This window comes from Chionomys nivalis, chromosome 3 (genome assembly GCF_950005125.1).
Source record: "Chionomys nivalis chromosome 3, mChiNiv1.1, whole genome shotgun sequence".
NCBI classification, from domain to species: Eukaryota; Metazoa; Chordata; class Mammalia; order Rodentia; family Cricetidae; genus Chionomys; species Chionomys nivalis.
The window spans coordinates 120,236,287-120,249,019 of record NC_080088.1 but is presented as its reverse complement, the minus strand read 5'-3'; the positions used below and the strand labels follow the sequence as shown (position 1 = coordinate 120,249,019).

The 12,733-nt window shown below is 54.3% G+C and overlaps 1 protein-coding gene across 1 annotated transcript; it reads right to left on the bottom strand.

The window, feature by feature from the left end:
* Positions 1-1,316: 1,316 nt before the first annotated feature.
* On the bottom strand, positions 1,317-11,880 carry Acads (acyl-CoA dehydrogenase short chain). Its single transcript, XM_057763876.1, has 10 exons — positions 11,761-11,880; positions 10,144-10,307; positions 4,070-4,219; positions 3,793-3,904; positions 3,288-3,439; positions 2,867-3,037; positions 2,650-2,787; positions 2,399-2,494; positions 2,139-2,195; positions 1,317-2,027 (listed from the first exon to the last, which is right to left on the bottom strand). Exons 1-10 carry the CDS (start codon positions 11,804-11,806, stop codon positions 1,875-1,877), a joined length of 1,239 nt encoding a protein of 412 aa, XP_057619859.1. The 5' UTR covers positions 11,807-11,880; the 3' UTR covers positions 1,317-1,874.
* Positions 11,881-12,733: the final 853 nt, after the last annotated feature.

The window sequence follows — 12,733 nt, the reverse complement described above, 5'->3', positions numbered from 1 at the left end:
GACCCTGGACCCAGACCAGCAGCACCACACAACAGAGAAAACCGGAGCGGAGTACCAGCCTTCTGGACCCAACTCGGGGATATGCGACCGTCCTCAGGACGGACAACTGCTGGAGAACACGGGTGTAAAGGACCACGGTGTCTGCAGCTGACTCCTCAGCAGCTCAGGCTCAAATGCACCTACAGGGAGAGTTCAGAACTCAAGTTCTCTTGGGAGGCAGAGGCAGCCGGATCTCTGTGAGTTCGAGGCCAGCCTAGTCTACAGAGCGAGTTCCAGGATAACCAGGGCTGCATGGAGAAACCCTGTTTTTTAGAAGAAAAAAAAAAAGAAAAAAAAAAAAAAACCTCAAGCTTTAAGTGAACCAACAGGCATGTCCTTATGGAAGCCAAGCTGCCACCACCTCTTGGTCATGACAGACTATGAACTCACAACAGCTCTGCAAACACCTCAATGTGCATACCAGAGCTTGGCTCAATGACAAAGCTACCTCCCCATGGAGAAACATTCCATGGCCTCCTGAGCTGCCATGCACCCGGAGGCTGGGAACCTGTCCTGAGATGCAGAAATCCACACAGGCCAGCTCTTTGGCTACAGCCAACCCATTTCACCGAGCACAGCTCAAGGCTATGGCAACGCTTAGATGCAGCGAAGTGACAGCTGGGTTCCAGGCTCGTTGCTCTCCCAGCCACAGAGCCCATCCTTCCTGCACCACCTTGACAGGAGCCTCTGCTAAGCAGCTAAATAGGCCACAGAGCCCCCTGAACACTCGTACCCACTCGTACCCAAGGTCCCCACCTGAGGGTGTGGCACAGAGTGGCAGCCACCTGCCCCCTAGGTAGGATGAGCTAAACTAGAGTCGCTCTGTGCGATCTGGCTTATACTTGAGCCCACAGAAATAAGAGAAGATTCAGGGAACCAGGGAAAGAGGAAGAGAAAACCCCTGGAGTCAGGAGGAAGGGAGAACACACTCTGCAAGCTGTGCAGCCCCCCCCCCCCGCCCTCAAGAGCATTGGCAAGACGCTTCCTAAGAGACAGGTGGCTGCCCTGCCCCCACCCGGGAGCCCACTTGAGCAGAATGAAGCTCATACTGTTGTCGCTGAAGGCCAGCAAATGGCACAGCGGTCCACACGCAACAGTTCTCCTGCCCCGCGGCTCTCTGGGGACTGGGACAGGGATACCTCCAGTTCGAGGACCCCAGTCTCTGCTCACCCGCTTGCTTGGTCAGGCAACAGACCTACCACACCACACATGTTCACACATGTTGGGTGAGGGCTGTGGCCAGAAGACCCAGTGAAGACAGACACAGGAGGGCCGGGCAAGGCGCTTTATTGGCCACAGGCAGTCTACAGCCACCCAGCACAACACACACCTGCACTCATCTGACCTCCGGCGAGGGCCCAATGACCCAGCCCCCAGCCACCCCAAAACAACCCTGGGGACTCAAACACTGAAACTCCTGCCACCGAGGCATGGCCATTTGGGCCACCCCTCCTCCTGACCCCTGCCCTGTCTCATGTTCTTGGTCACTGAGCAGCAGGGCTCATGGGAAGAGGACGGGGGTGCCGGGGTCGATTAGCCCTCCCATGGCCTGCCTCCAGCAGACCGCTCACATGAAGAAAGAGGCACGGTGATTGTAAAGGAACAGCCAAGCCCAGCTCTGAAGTGATAGCTCATTTCTTCTGGGGCACAGGTCACAGCAGCTGGCCGTTCCTCTCCCTGAAACAGACGTCCCCCAGTCTGACTGGGAGGGCACAGTGAGGGACGGAACGGGCAGAATGAGGCAGGTCCCTTTATGGTCTGACCAGGCCTCAATGTTAAGTCATGAGGCTGTTGGCCCTTTGCCTCGGTCCACAGGCAGGCAAGCCCGAGAGGGCTCAGCTCCGGTAGCTCCGGAGCAGGTGCCCGGCAATCACCAGTCTCTGGATTTCGCTGGTACCCTCGTAGATCTCCGTGATGCGAGCATCTCTATAGTACCGCTCAGCTGGCATCTCTGTCACATACCCCATGCCGCCCAGGATCTGGATGGCCTTAGAGGGAAAACAGGCACTATGAAGGAGAAGTCCCCCACAACTGGGGAAAGACAGGGCAGGGACTCGGCCTCAGAGGGGAGCCGCTGGGGAAGGAGCCACAGTGCTCACCTGGTGGCTAATGGCGGTTGCAGCCTCAGACGCAGCCAGCTTGGCCATGGCCGACTCCTACCCACCAGGAATGAATGGCAGAGTTAACGCCTTCAACTTTTGGAGAACCCCCCCAGCTCAACACCTTCTGTGATTGGCATGAACAGCCTCCCCCTTAGCACAGGGAACCCACAGGCCTACATCTGACTTCTCTTTCAAAGGCCTGGGGTGCCCCTTTCCCCCACTTCAGGATATGCCTTGGGAGCCCCCCCCACAGGCACCTTGGTGAATGGCTTCTTATTGTCCTTCAGCATGGCAGCACGCCAAGTCAGCAGGCGGGCGCTCTCCAGGGCCAGGGCCATGTCTGCCAGCTTGAACTGCAACAATCCAGTCCCACCCATTAGCCAGGGATGGGGGTGTGAGTGGCAGGGGTGGGAATGGTGAGGTGAGGTGACAGGTGACCAGGTAAAAAGCAAGGCTTTCTTCACTTTGCCCGGGCCCAGCTCCGGAAACCCCGTCCTCCAAGCCCTACCTGGATGTTCTGGAGCTTGGTGAGCGGTGCCCCAAAGGCATGGCGGCTCTCAGCGTATTTCACGGCACAATCGAGGGAGGCCTGGGCAATGCCCAGAGCCTGGGAGGCAATGCCGATGCGGCCCATGTCCAGGGTTTGCTGTAGGGACCACCCAGTCAGTAGCTGCAGGCTGGGCCCAGGACCTGGCCCCAGGGGGCTGCCCTGCTGCCAGGCTCACCATGGCTATCTTGAAGCCCATCCCTGGCTCCCCCAGCAGGTTCTCCTTGGGGATGCGACAGTCCTCAAAGATGAGGTTAGCTGTAGATGAGGCCCGGATGCCCAGCTTATCTTCCTTCTTGCCCAGTGTGAGCCCAGGAGTGGGCATGGGAACCAGGAAGGCACTGATACCCTGTAAGGCCCCAAAAGTTAAAGCGACTCTCCAGAGCTGCTGGAGCCCCCCACAGACACCCCAGTTCAAGTCCTGCCCCACCCCTGCCCCGGTACCCTCTGCTGGATTTTGGGGAAGCGCCAACTCCACTGGGGAAGGAAAGGCCCCACCTCAGCAGGAGCAGGAGCAGCGCCAGCAGGGCCAAGAAGGTTCTGGCCTAGAGATTGCAAGGACCTTCCCAGGGGTGTGCTGGCCCATTCTGAGCTCCCACCTTGTTCTGCCGGGACCGGTCTGTGCTAGCAAACACCACAGTGGCCGAAGCCTCCCAGGAGTTGGTGATCCAGGCTTTGGTGCCGTTGAGAACCCACGAGTCACCCTCTTCCCGGGCCGTGGTGGAAGCAGCTCCTGCATCACTGCCGTTCCCTGCCAGGAGCACAGATTCAGGCCCCGGCATTGCACCCCTCACAGCACAGGCGTCTTACTGTGAGGCCGGCTCTGACACAAGACCCTGTGATCTGGGCTCTAAAGCTGGAACCTGCCTCCCAGACGTGCCTCATCCACAAACAGGCATGGGACATAGTCAAGTCGAACCTTCCGTCACCCCAAGTGGGCACGTGTCTCCTGGGTGTCCAGGCACCTGTGGTCCAGCCTGGCAGTCCACCCAGAGGCCCCTCCAGGGGTCCAGGACTCCAGGCCTGCCTTTTCCCCTGGGAACATCTAGCTTCTGCCTGTCACCCTGATTCTGAGGTGACAAGGGACCCTGCACCGTGCAGTACCTGGCTCACTGAGAGCAAAACAGCCGATTTTGTCACCACTGGTGAAAGGGGTGATCCACTGCTGCTTCTGCTCCGGGGTTCCAAACTTCAGGATGGGCCCCAAGTAGAGAGACTGGTGGGGTAAGCAGAGAGGTGGAGGCCACTCCAAGACTCACTCTCTCCAAAGGCCCTCCCAGAGGACTAAGAGACAAGTCTAGGAGCCCAGCTGCTGTGAGATACATGGCCAGGTCCACACATATCCCGGGCAGCTTCCCCATCTGTGCCCTGGAAGGCTCACGTTGTTGACGCTCATGATAACTCCGGTGGAGGCGCAGCCGCGGCTGATCTCCTCTAGGGCAATGGAATAGGCCAGGTAATCCAGGCCCGCACCACTGAACTCCTCCGGGACATCCATGGCCAGTAGTCCGAGCTCACCCATCTTCTTCACCTGGCCCCAGGGAGAGAGAGCACATCAGCGGCAGCTGCCAAGAGCCTCCTCTCCCGACTCCAGCCCTGCAGCCTGAGCCAGAGCCCGCACGCTCATGAGGGCCATGGGCCCTAACATTCACACAGTGATCGTATCCCCCAGCTGAATCGTCCGCTCCAGGCATGCAGCCTCCGCACCTCGCAATGCCTGTCTGTCTGCCCACAGCTGTAACAGGGAACAGGCAGAGGGTGCCCACTGGAGAGCTTGGGGTAAAAAGCAGAAAGCTGTACATCACGCCGACTTTTCTTTGTGAGCACACCCGCACACCACAGGACCTTTGCATGTGCCGTTTACTCTCCCAGCACATCCACAAGGACAGTTCTACCCCCACCTACACCCGCTCTCAGCTTCTCACACCGCTGGGCGCTGCCACACTTCCACAGCTGGGATCCCCCATCTAGCGCCACGCTCATTCTCGCTGCCTACCTCTTCCCGACCACGAGGACAGACACTCATCCGTGGGATCTTGTCCCTGCCCTCACTGTTCTGAGAGTATAAATCAGTGACAAGCACTTGGGTTTCTCTTGGAGGACAGTGACAGCAGCAGCAACGGTTAGTTATCAGGTGCCCACTACACAGCCAACTTTCTACTAAGCGATGTGTGTGCCCTGTTCTCTTTGAGCCGCTCTGTGAAAGCAATCCTATGCTAGTGTCACAGTGAGGAGGAACCAGGGCTCAGAGAGGTTAAACAATCTACTTAAGGCCACAGAGCGTCTAAGGCCGCAGTTCACCTGGGGCCTCGACCCCTGCCTAAGACACTGAAAATCACAGACATTACATTAGGGTTCGTAACAGCAGCAAAATGACAGTTATGAAGTAGCAATGAAAACGTCATGGCTGGGGCTGGAGAGGTGGCTCAGAGGTTAAGAGCATTGCCTGCTCTTCCAAAGGTCCTGAGTTCAATTCCCGGCAACCACATGGTGCCTCACAACCATCTGTAATGGGGTCTGATTCCTTCTTCTGGCCTACAGACATACACACAGACAGGATATTGTATGCATAATAAATAAATATTTAAAAAAAAAAAAAAGAAAACGTCATGGCTGGGGTCAGCACAGCATGAGGAACTGTGTTAAAGGGCCGCAGTCAGGAAGGGGGAGAACCACTGCTCTAAGAGGTCTCAGTGGGGGGACTGAAAACTGAAGGAAGAGAATCTCAGCCAGCTTTTCCATCACTCAGCTCGGCCCTCTTAGCCTGCTGTCTGTAGACATGTGGAGAAAGACCTAAGCTTGCGACCTCGGGGATCCAGGACAAGGATAGAGGAGGGTGGTCACTATCACCAGATCTTTTACGGCCACGCTTCAGTGCCCAGTGAGGCCTGGTTCCAGGATCCCCTGCAGCTACAGAGCACATGGGCGCTATACGCGACGGCACCCAGCGTGCAGCCCCCACGCACTTCGCTTTTTCCTTTATTCTGAGTTTGTATCATGACTTTCTTGCCTGTATGTGTCTGTGTGTGCCACGTGTGTGCGCAGGGCCCACAGAGGTCGGAAGGGGCGTCAGGTCCCTGCCATCACCTTGGACTTCTGATCCTCCTGCCTCCACTTGCTGAGTGCCAGGACTCCAGGCGGGCACTACTTCCTGTGCTAGCTATGAGCTGCCTGGATCAAAGCCAGGGACCAATGCTCACAGGCCATGCTCTTCCAAATGAGCTACGTCCCCATCCTACTTATTTTTTTTTTTCAGAAAACCACTTTTTGAGTTTCAAATTTTTGAGTTTCGTACCATCTCCTCCTTCCCCGTCCTCCCCCTAACTCCTCACACATCCCCCAGCTCCTCAGACCCTCTTACTCTCCAGCTACCTGTCAGTTTTTAGAACAACTGAGCCTCCTGCCTTTACCTCCAAGTGCTGGAATCAACGACATGGGCCGCCATGCCCTGCACTGTGAACAGATAAGAATACAATAGGCGTATTGAGTGGAGAGGTGGCTCATCAGTTAAGAGCACTGCTGCTCTCTCAGGGGAGCAAGTTCCCTTCCCAGCACCCACATGTCGGCTCAAAACTGCCTGTAACCCCAGTCCCTAGGGGATCCGACACCCTCTTCTGGCTCCTTGGGCACCAGGCACACACACTGTGTTCATATATACATATAGACGTAAATTCACATAAAAATATACTCTCTCCACTGAGAAGAGGCTAAGGGTGCCAAGTGTTAAGGTTCAAACCCGGAACAAATGGCTGAGGTGCCTATTCAATGTATCTAGCTACATTTGGTCACCACGTTCTCCCAGCATCCCTCAGTCCTTACCTGCTATGGGGTACGCCTGGCATACCCTGCCCTCTATCCTGAAATCTCCAGCCCAGCGGTTGAGCTGCCCTCCCCCAGGCTCTTCCCTATAGAATCCAGACATTTTGGTTGTCCGCCCCTTCACTCTCGTCCCTTTGGCCTCCTGGCTGCTGCACCTGCCTGGTTCCCATCTTTCCCCCTTCCCATGGGCCAGCTCAGTCCGGTCACATCCACTCAGGACTCTCCCAGACCCCTGCCTCTGGCTGTGTTCTCCCACATTATCTACAATAAACTTTCTCCTCCCCCACACCTATTACCTAGGAGCAGCCATGACCTTTCCTCTTCTTCTGTCTGTCACTCACTGGGCACCTGCACCCCACCCCACATAAAATGACCGTTTGCAGCCTCGAATGCTGGCGCTCTAGACACCGCCTTAGAAACTCCTCAGAACACCGGCGCTCTAGACACTGCCTTAGAAACTCCTACTTCTTTCCTTTGTTAGCTTAGGGATAAAAAGACTGAAGTCCAATTTGGTTGCGAAACGGCCAACAAGGCAGAAACTGGCACCAGTCTTCCCTCTGGGTCTCGCCCTCGTTCCTCAGGGCAGCCCCTCGGGCCCTCGGCAAACCTGCTATTAGTATTCTGGGGAAATAAAACTATTCCTGTGCAAAAAGCTTAGGAATCTCCGAGCTCTGCGTCCTGCAGAGGTGGCTCAGAAGTCTGTTTCTGACTCAACACGACCAAGTGACTTGCTGGGCACAGAATGTCACGTCTGGCCTCAGTGCTGTCAGCAGAAGCCAGAGATTTGAAGAACCAAGTCCTGTGCGTGCTGCTCCGAAGAGGACACGGGTATTGCCACACGCATGTGAACACCCCTGGAATACACACACCTCCACACATTAGCTCAGCTGCTATTACTATTATGCCTTTGCCTTGGGAGTTTTGTGGGAGTTTTGTGGGGGTTTTGATGTTTTGTTTGTTTGGTTTGTTTTTTTATCTCAGGCTGACTTTGAACTTGGGATCCTCCTGCCTCAGCCTCAGGAATGCACCATGCTTTACCACATAAATTCTCGTTACCTTTGTAAAAAATTTTAGGCAGGGTGTCACTCTATAGTCCTGGCGGCCCGGAACTCACTCTGTAGACCAGGCTGGCCTCAAACTCACGGAGATCCTGCATGGGCCTCCTGAGCTCCTGGATTCTCTGGGATTAAGGGCGCCCGCCACCACTCCAACCCTTCGTTCTTCCACTGCGCCTGTGAAGACGCGGTGTCCCCATTGCGCTCTTGGTGGACTTTTTGCCCGTTTCCAGTTAAGCTGTTAAAAGTACAAGCTTTGTGTGTTCACAGGTGAGCTAGGGCAACCGCCACGGGTGAGTTAGGGCACCCGGTTTGCTGGTCATGTTAAAAATGGAAGCTGCGCATGTCCAGGGGTGAACGAGGGCACCCGGTTTTATCGGACATGTCTCCAGGGGTCACTGGTCACAGGCAGGCTTTACCCTGGGGGTGGTACTGAGAATAACACACCCGCGCACACGGCAGAAGTGGGAGTAGGAAGAGGAAGTCGCAGGGAGGCTCAGGCAGGACAGTGAGACAATGTCTGTGTGACCTGAGCTGGGCACTGGCTTGGTGGCTGTGGAGTCACTGCTCGGTGTGGACAGGGTTTTTCTGTGTAATCATGGCTGTCCTGGAACTAGCTCTGTAGACCAGCAGGCTGGCCTCTAACTCACCGAGATCCACCTGCCTCCGCCTCTCAGGTGCTGGGATTAAAGGCGTGCATGAGCACCGCAGGGCTGGTTTACTTGTCTTAACTAAGGATGCTGCCTGCTTACTTCTTGTCTGAGCTACTGCACAGGGTTCTAAACCTCCAGGAACTGAATGGAATTTGATGATAATGAAGACTCAAAACCCTGGCCCCTAGCTGCCGCCGCCTAAAACCCTAGCACTCAGGGGAAGCCTGGGGCAGTGCAGGGCTACTTAGCGAGGCCCTCTCTCAAAGAACAGAGCACGAAGCATTTGAGGGATTATAAAACACAGAGGGAAGCAAACATATTGATCTGTCAAAGAACAGGTAGATTTCAACACATGCTTGAGCCCGGGGCAATGGCCTTCCTGTTGCTCAGACACCAGATCTGAGAAACTGGCTCCAAAATCCCTGCCCATTCACCATCCATGTATTTGTCCCTGAGGTCCCATGATGGCAGGGAAGCCACCTTCTGGTTGGAGCTATATTGTCAAGCCTCCCCTGTGCCCCCGCCCCTCCCAGACATGTTCACTTGGTGATCCCACCTAGAGCGGCACCTCGTTTGCCACCACCTCAGTGGAACTGTGAAGAGGCAATTGTGGGGGGATGGGGAGAAGCAGGGAGGCCCTCAGGCGGAGCTGCACACCAGCAAACCCAGGAGCTGCACGGCTCCATTCTCCAGCTGTCTCAACCATGATGAGAACGACCACAGGCTGAGATGGTGCTGTGGTTAAGAGCACTGGCTGCTCTTCCAGAGGACCAGAGTTCAGCTCCCAGGACCTACATCAGGCAGGGATGTTCCCAGACCTTACACCGTCTGTAAGTCCAGCTCCATGCAACCTGACGCTCTCTTCTGACTTCTAAGGGCACCTGCACGCACCTCACACACACCCTCTTGCACATACATGAACAAGGAAAACAGAAATCCAACGAAAACAAGCGCAGAGGCCAGCTCAGGACTGACACACCTGCCCCCCAGGCCTGGGGACGTCGGTCTGCTTCCTGGAATCTAGGTAAAGGTGAAAGGCAGGTGAGACCCAGCTCCACACGGTCATCCTCAACCTCCCCACATACGACACAGCACGCACATGTCCATAAACATAGCACACACACATGCACATAATGAAACAGTTTATGGTTAAAAAAAATTGAGTATGGTATTGTGAGGTCCATCGTGCGTGGTGACACAGGGGCAAAGCAGCAGAGCTCTGTGAGTTTGAGCCAATCTGATCCACACATGGTGAGATCATCGTAATAAAACATCCGGGGCTGGACAAGTGCTTCTGTGGTTAAAAGTACTTGGTGCTTTTTTTTTTATTTTTCTTTTTTTTTTTTTAAATATTTATTTATTTATTATGTATACATTGTTCTGTCTGTGTGTATGCCTGCAGGCCAGAAGAGGGCACCAGACCTCATTACAGATGGTTGTGAGCCACCATGTGGTTGCTGGGAATTGAACTCAGGACCTTTGAAATAGCAGGCAATGCTCTTAACCGCTGAGCCATCTCTCCAGCCCCGTTTTTTTTTTTTTTTGATTTTTCAAGACAGGATTTCTCTTTGTAGCCTTGGCCATCCTGGAATTCACTTTATAGCCCAGGCTGGCCTTGAACTCAGAGATTTGCCTGCCTCTGCCTCCCAAGTGCTGGGATTAAAGGTGTGTGCTACCACTACCTGGCTGCACTTGGTGCTCTTGCAGAGGACCAGGGGTCAATTCCCAGCACCTACTGCCTGTAACTCCAGTTTCAGGAGATATTACGCCCTCTTCTGGCCTTGACAGGCATTACACGTGCACGTTACACAGGCAGAAAAGCAGGCAAAGTTTTACAGATGCTGAACAAAGCAAACCTTCCGAGCTGTACGGAGCTTCCTACCTAAGGTCTCAGTGCCTCCGGCCGCTGTCATCACTACCGTGCTCACCTGAGCTGTGGGGAAGCGATGCTCCTTGTCCAGCTGGGCCGCAATGGGGACCAGCTCCTTCTCAGCAAAGTCCCGGCACGTCTGGCGCAACATCTGATGTGTCTCGGGCAGCTCCGCAGACTGGTAAACGGTATGCAACTTGCGCCAGTCGCGAGGACCAAGAGCTACCAGGGAAGAAAAGGAGTTAGGGAAGGGCGGTACAAGACATCTTAAGATTTATTTCTTGGGGCTGGAGAGATGGCTCAGCATTTAAGAGCACTGACTGTTCTTCCAAAGGACCCGAGTTCGCCTCCCAGCACCCACATGGCAGCTCACAACTGCCTGTAATTCCTGTTCTAAGGGATCTGGCACCCTCACACAGACAAACATGTGGACAAAACACCAATATACACAAAGTGCAAGTAAATAAATTATTTTGAAAACTTTACATATCTGTGTAACCGTGTTTACCGGTGAGCACATGCATGCAGGTACCCACGGAGGCCAGAAGAGGGCGTCAGATCCCGTGGACCTGGAGTTACAGGCAGTTATGAGCTACCCAACATGGGTGCTGGGATCCGAACTCAGGTCCTCTGCAAAAGCAGCAAACGCTGAGGTAGGGGGCTCATTTAGGCCTGAAGTCCAGGCTAGCCGAGGCAAAATATCAAGACTCCATTTCAGGACCTGGAGAGATGGTTCAGCAGTTAACAGCACTTGCAGCTCTTGGAGAGGACTTAGTGCAGGTCCTGCCATCCATGGGGTGGCTTACAGTTGTCTGTAAAGTTCTAGAGCATACTTACATACAGGCAAAACACTCATACACATAAAAAAAAACAGAACACTATTCCCGTCTCCCCCACCCCCTTCTCAAAGAGAAAAAAAAAAAAAAAGTTTATTGCTATAATGTCATAGGGCTGTTACTGAAAAGCCCAGGCTGAATGCGTACCTGCTGGCTAAACACTTCAATCCCCAGCATAATCCCAATTACAACACTCTGGGAAAAGGTTTTAAGTTTCACTGGGTCTGGATTTACATAAAGTGTGGCAAACAACAGCACGCAGCTCCCAGGAAGGATTAAAGGGGTACCAATGACTGATTTTCATTGTTACTGTGGATCTGCATTAGGCAAAGGAAGCGCCGGTCATAGTGTCAGGCTTGCTACAGGTGAGACAAAACAGTATTAAAAATAAAGGCTAATGTTATGGAATCACCCGTTAGATGCCAACCGCTATGCTTTTATATGTATCCTGTACTTTAATACAACTCTGAGGACAGTAACAGTTCACACTTGGACCAATAGACGCTGGTCTTCACGTCCAAGGTCACAGGTCGGAGTTCAATGCAAGGCCTGGAAACAGGACCAACTCACCCAGAACTTCGACCGGGACTGAGAGAGGGGCAGGGAAGTGAATGCGGCCGCGCAAAGAGGAGCTGGCGAGGAGGGTCCTACAGGGAGGGAGCCGAGCAGGAGCCGGGGTCCCTGTAGAGCCTGGGCCCTGCACGTGCAAGAGGCCACCGAACTAGGGCAAAGGCCGCGAGCAGCAGGGAGATGCTGCCCACTCGGCGGCCCGCGGACGCAGCAGGACCCGCCGTGCATCCGGCCCTGGGGCTCCGCGGACGCAGTCCGAGCGCACTCACCTCGGCGGAGGGGGCCACCGGCCCGGGCGAGCAGTGCGGCAGCCATGGTCGCAGACCTCCCAGACCTCTTGCAAGCAGCTCTAGTGTTCCGGACGGCAGGGGCAGGGGCAGAGGCAGAGCCCTGGCCACGCCCACTGACCCACAGGGGCGGGGCCGGTCGGGAGGCAGGGCCACGCCCATCGTTTGTAGGGGAGGGGCCCGAGACGCGCTTGCGCCCTAGGGACGAGGCCCCGGGAAGTTAACTCGGGCAAATCCAGAGAGTGCAAAATCTCTCTATTCATTTTCCCGCTCTTGTCTTTAGTAAGGCTACTGACAAAGCAAAGACATAAAAATAAAAACAAGGAGCTGCAGAGATGGCTCAGTGGTTAAGAGAACCAGAGGTCCTGGGTTCAATTCTCAGCACCCACATGGCAGCTGACAACTCTGTAACTCCAGTTCCAGGCGATCCGACACCCATGGCAAAAGAGCAATGCACATGAAGTAAAAATAGCCGGGCTATGAGAGAGAGAGAGAGAGAGAGAGAGAGAGAGAGAGAGAGAGAGAGAGAGAGAGAGCATCTGAGTGAGTTCGAGGCCAGCCTGGTCTACAATTCCAGGGTAGCAGCTAGGGCTGTTGTTACACAGGGAAATCCTGTTTCGAAAAACCAAAATAGTAAGAAAATAAGAAGCTAGTTCCAGGAAAGCTAGGGCTGTTACACAGAGAAACCCTGTCTCAAAATAAATAAATAAATAAATAAATAATAAATAAATACATAAGAAACAACCGAGCGTGGAGAACCCATCCACTAAATCCAGTTCTGTACAAAGAACACACACACACACCCCGCAGTCCAAGCCTGTAATTCTAACGACTCCTGAGGCTAAGGCATGAGGATTACAAGTTCCAAGTTTCCCTGTGTTACAAAGTAAATTCAAGGCCAGGCTGGGCAACTTTGTGGTATCTGGCTTCAAAATAAGTATAAAGAGGGCCGGGG

Coding starts and splice junctions, on each gene's coding strand:
- Acads (XM_057763876.1), bottom strand. CDS start 11,806: ATGGCTGCCGCACTGCTCGCCCGGGCCGGTGGCCCCCTCCGCCGAG. Junction 10,308..11,760: donor CGGTGGCCCCCTCCGCCGAG/GTGAGTGCGCTC, acceptor CTTCCCTGGTAG/CTCTTGGTCCTCGCGACTGG. Junction 3,038..3,287: donor ACCGGTCCCGGCAGAACAAG/GTGGGAGCTCAG, acceptor GGGGCCTTACAG/GGTATCAGTGCCTTCCTGGT.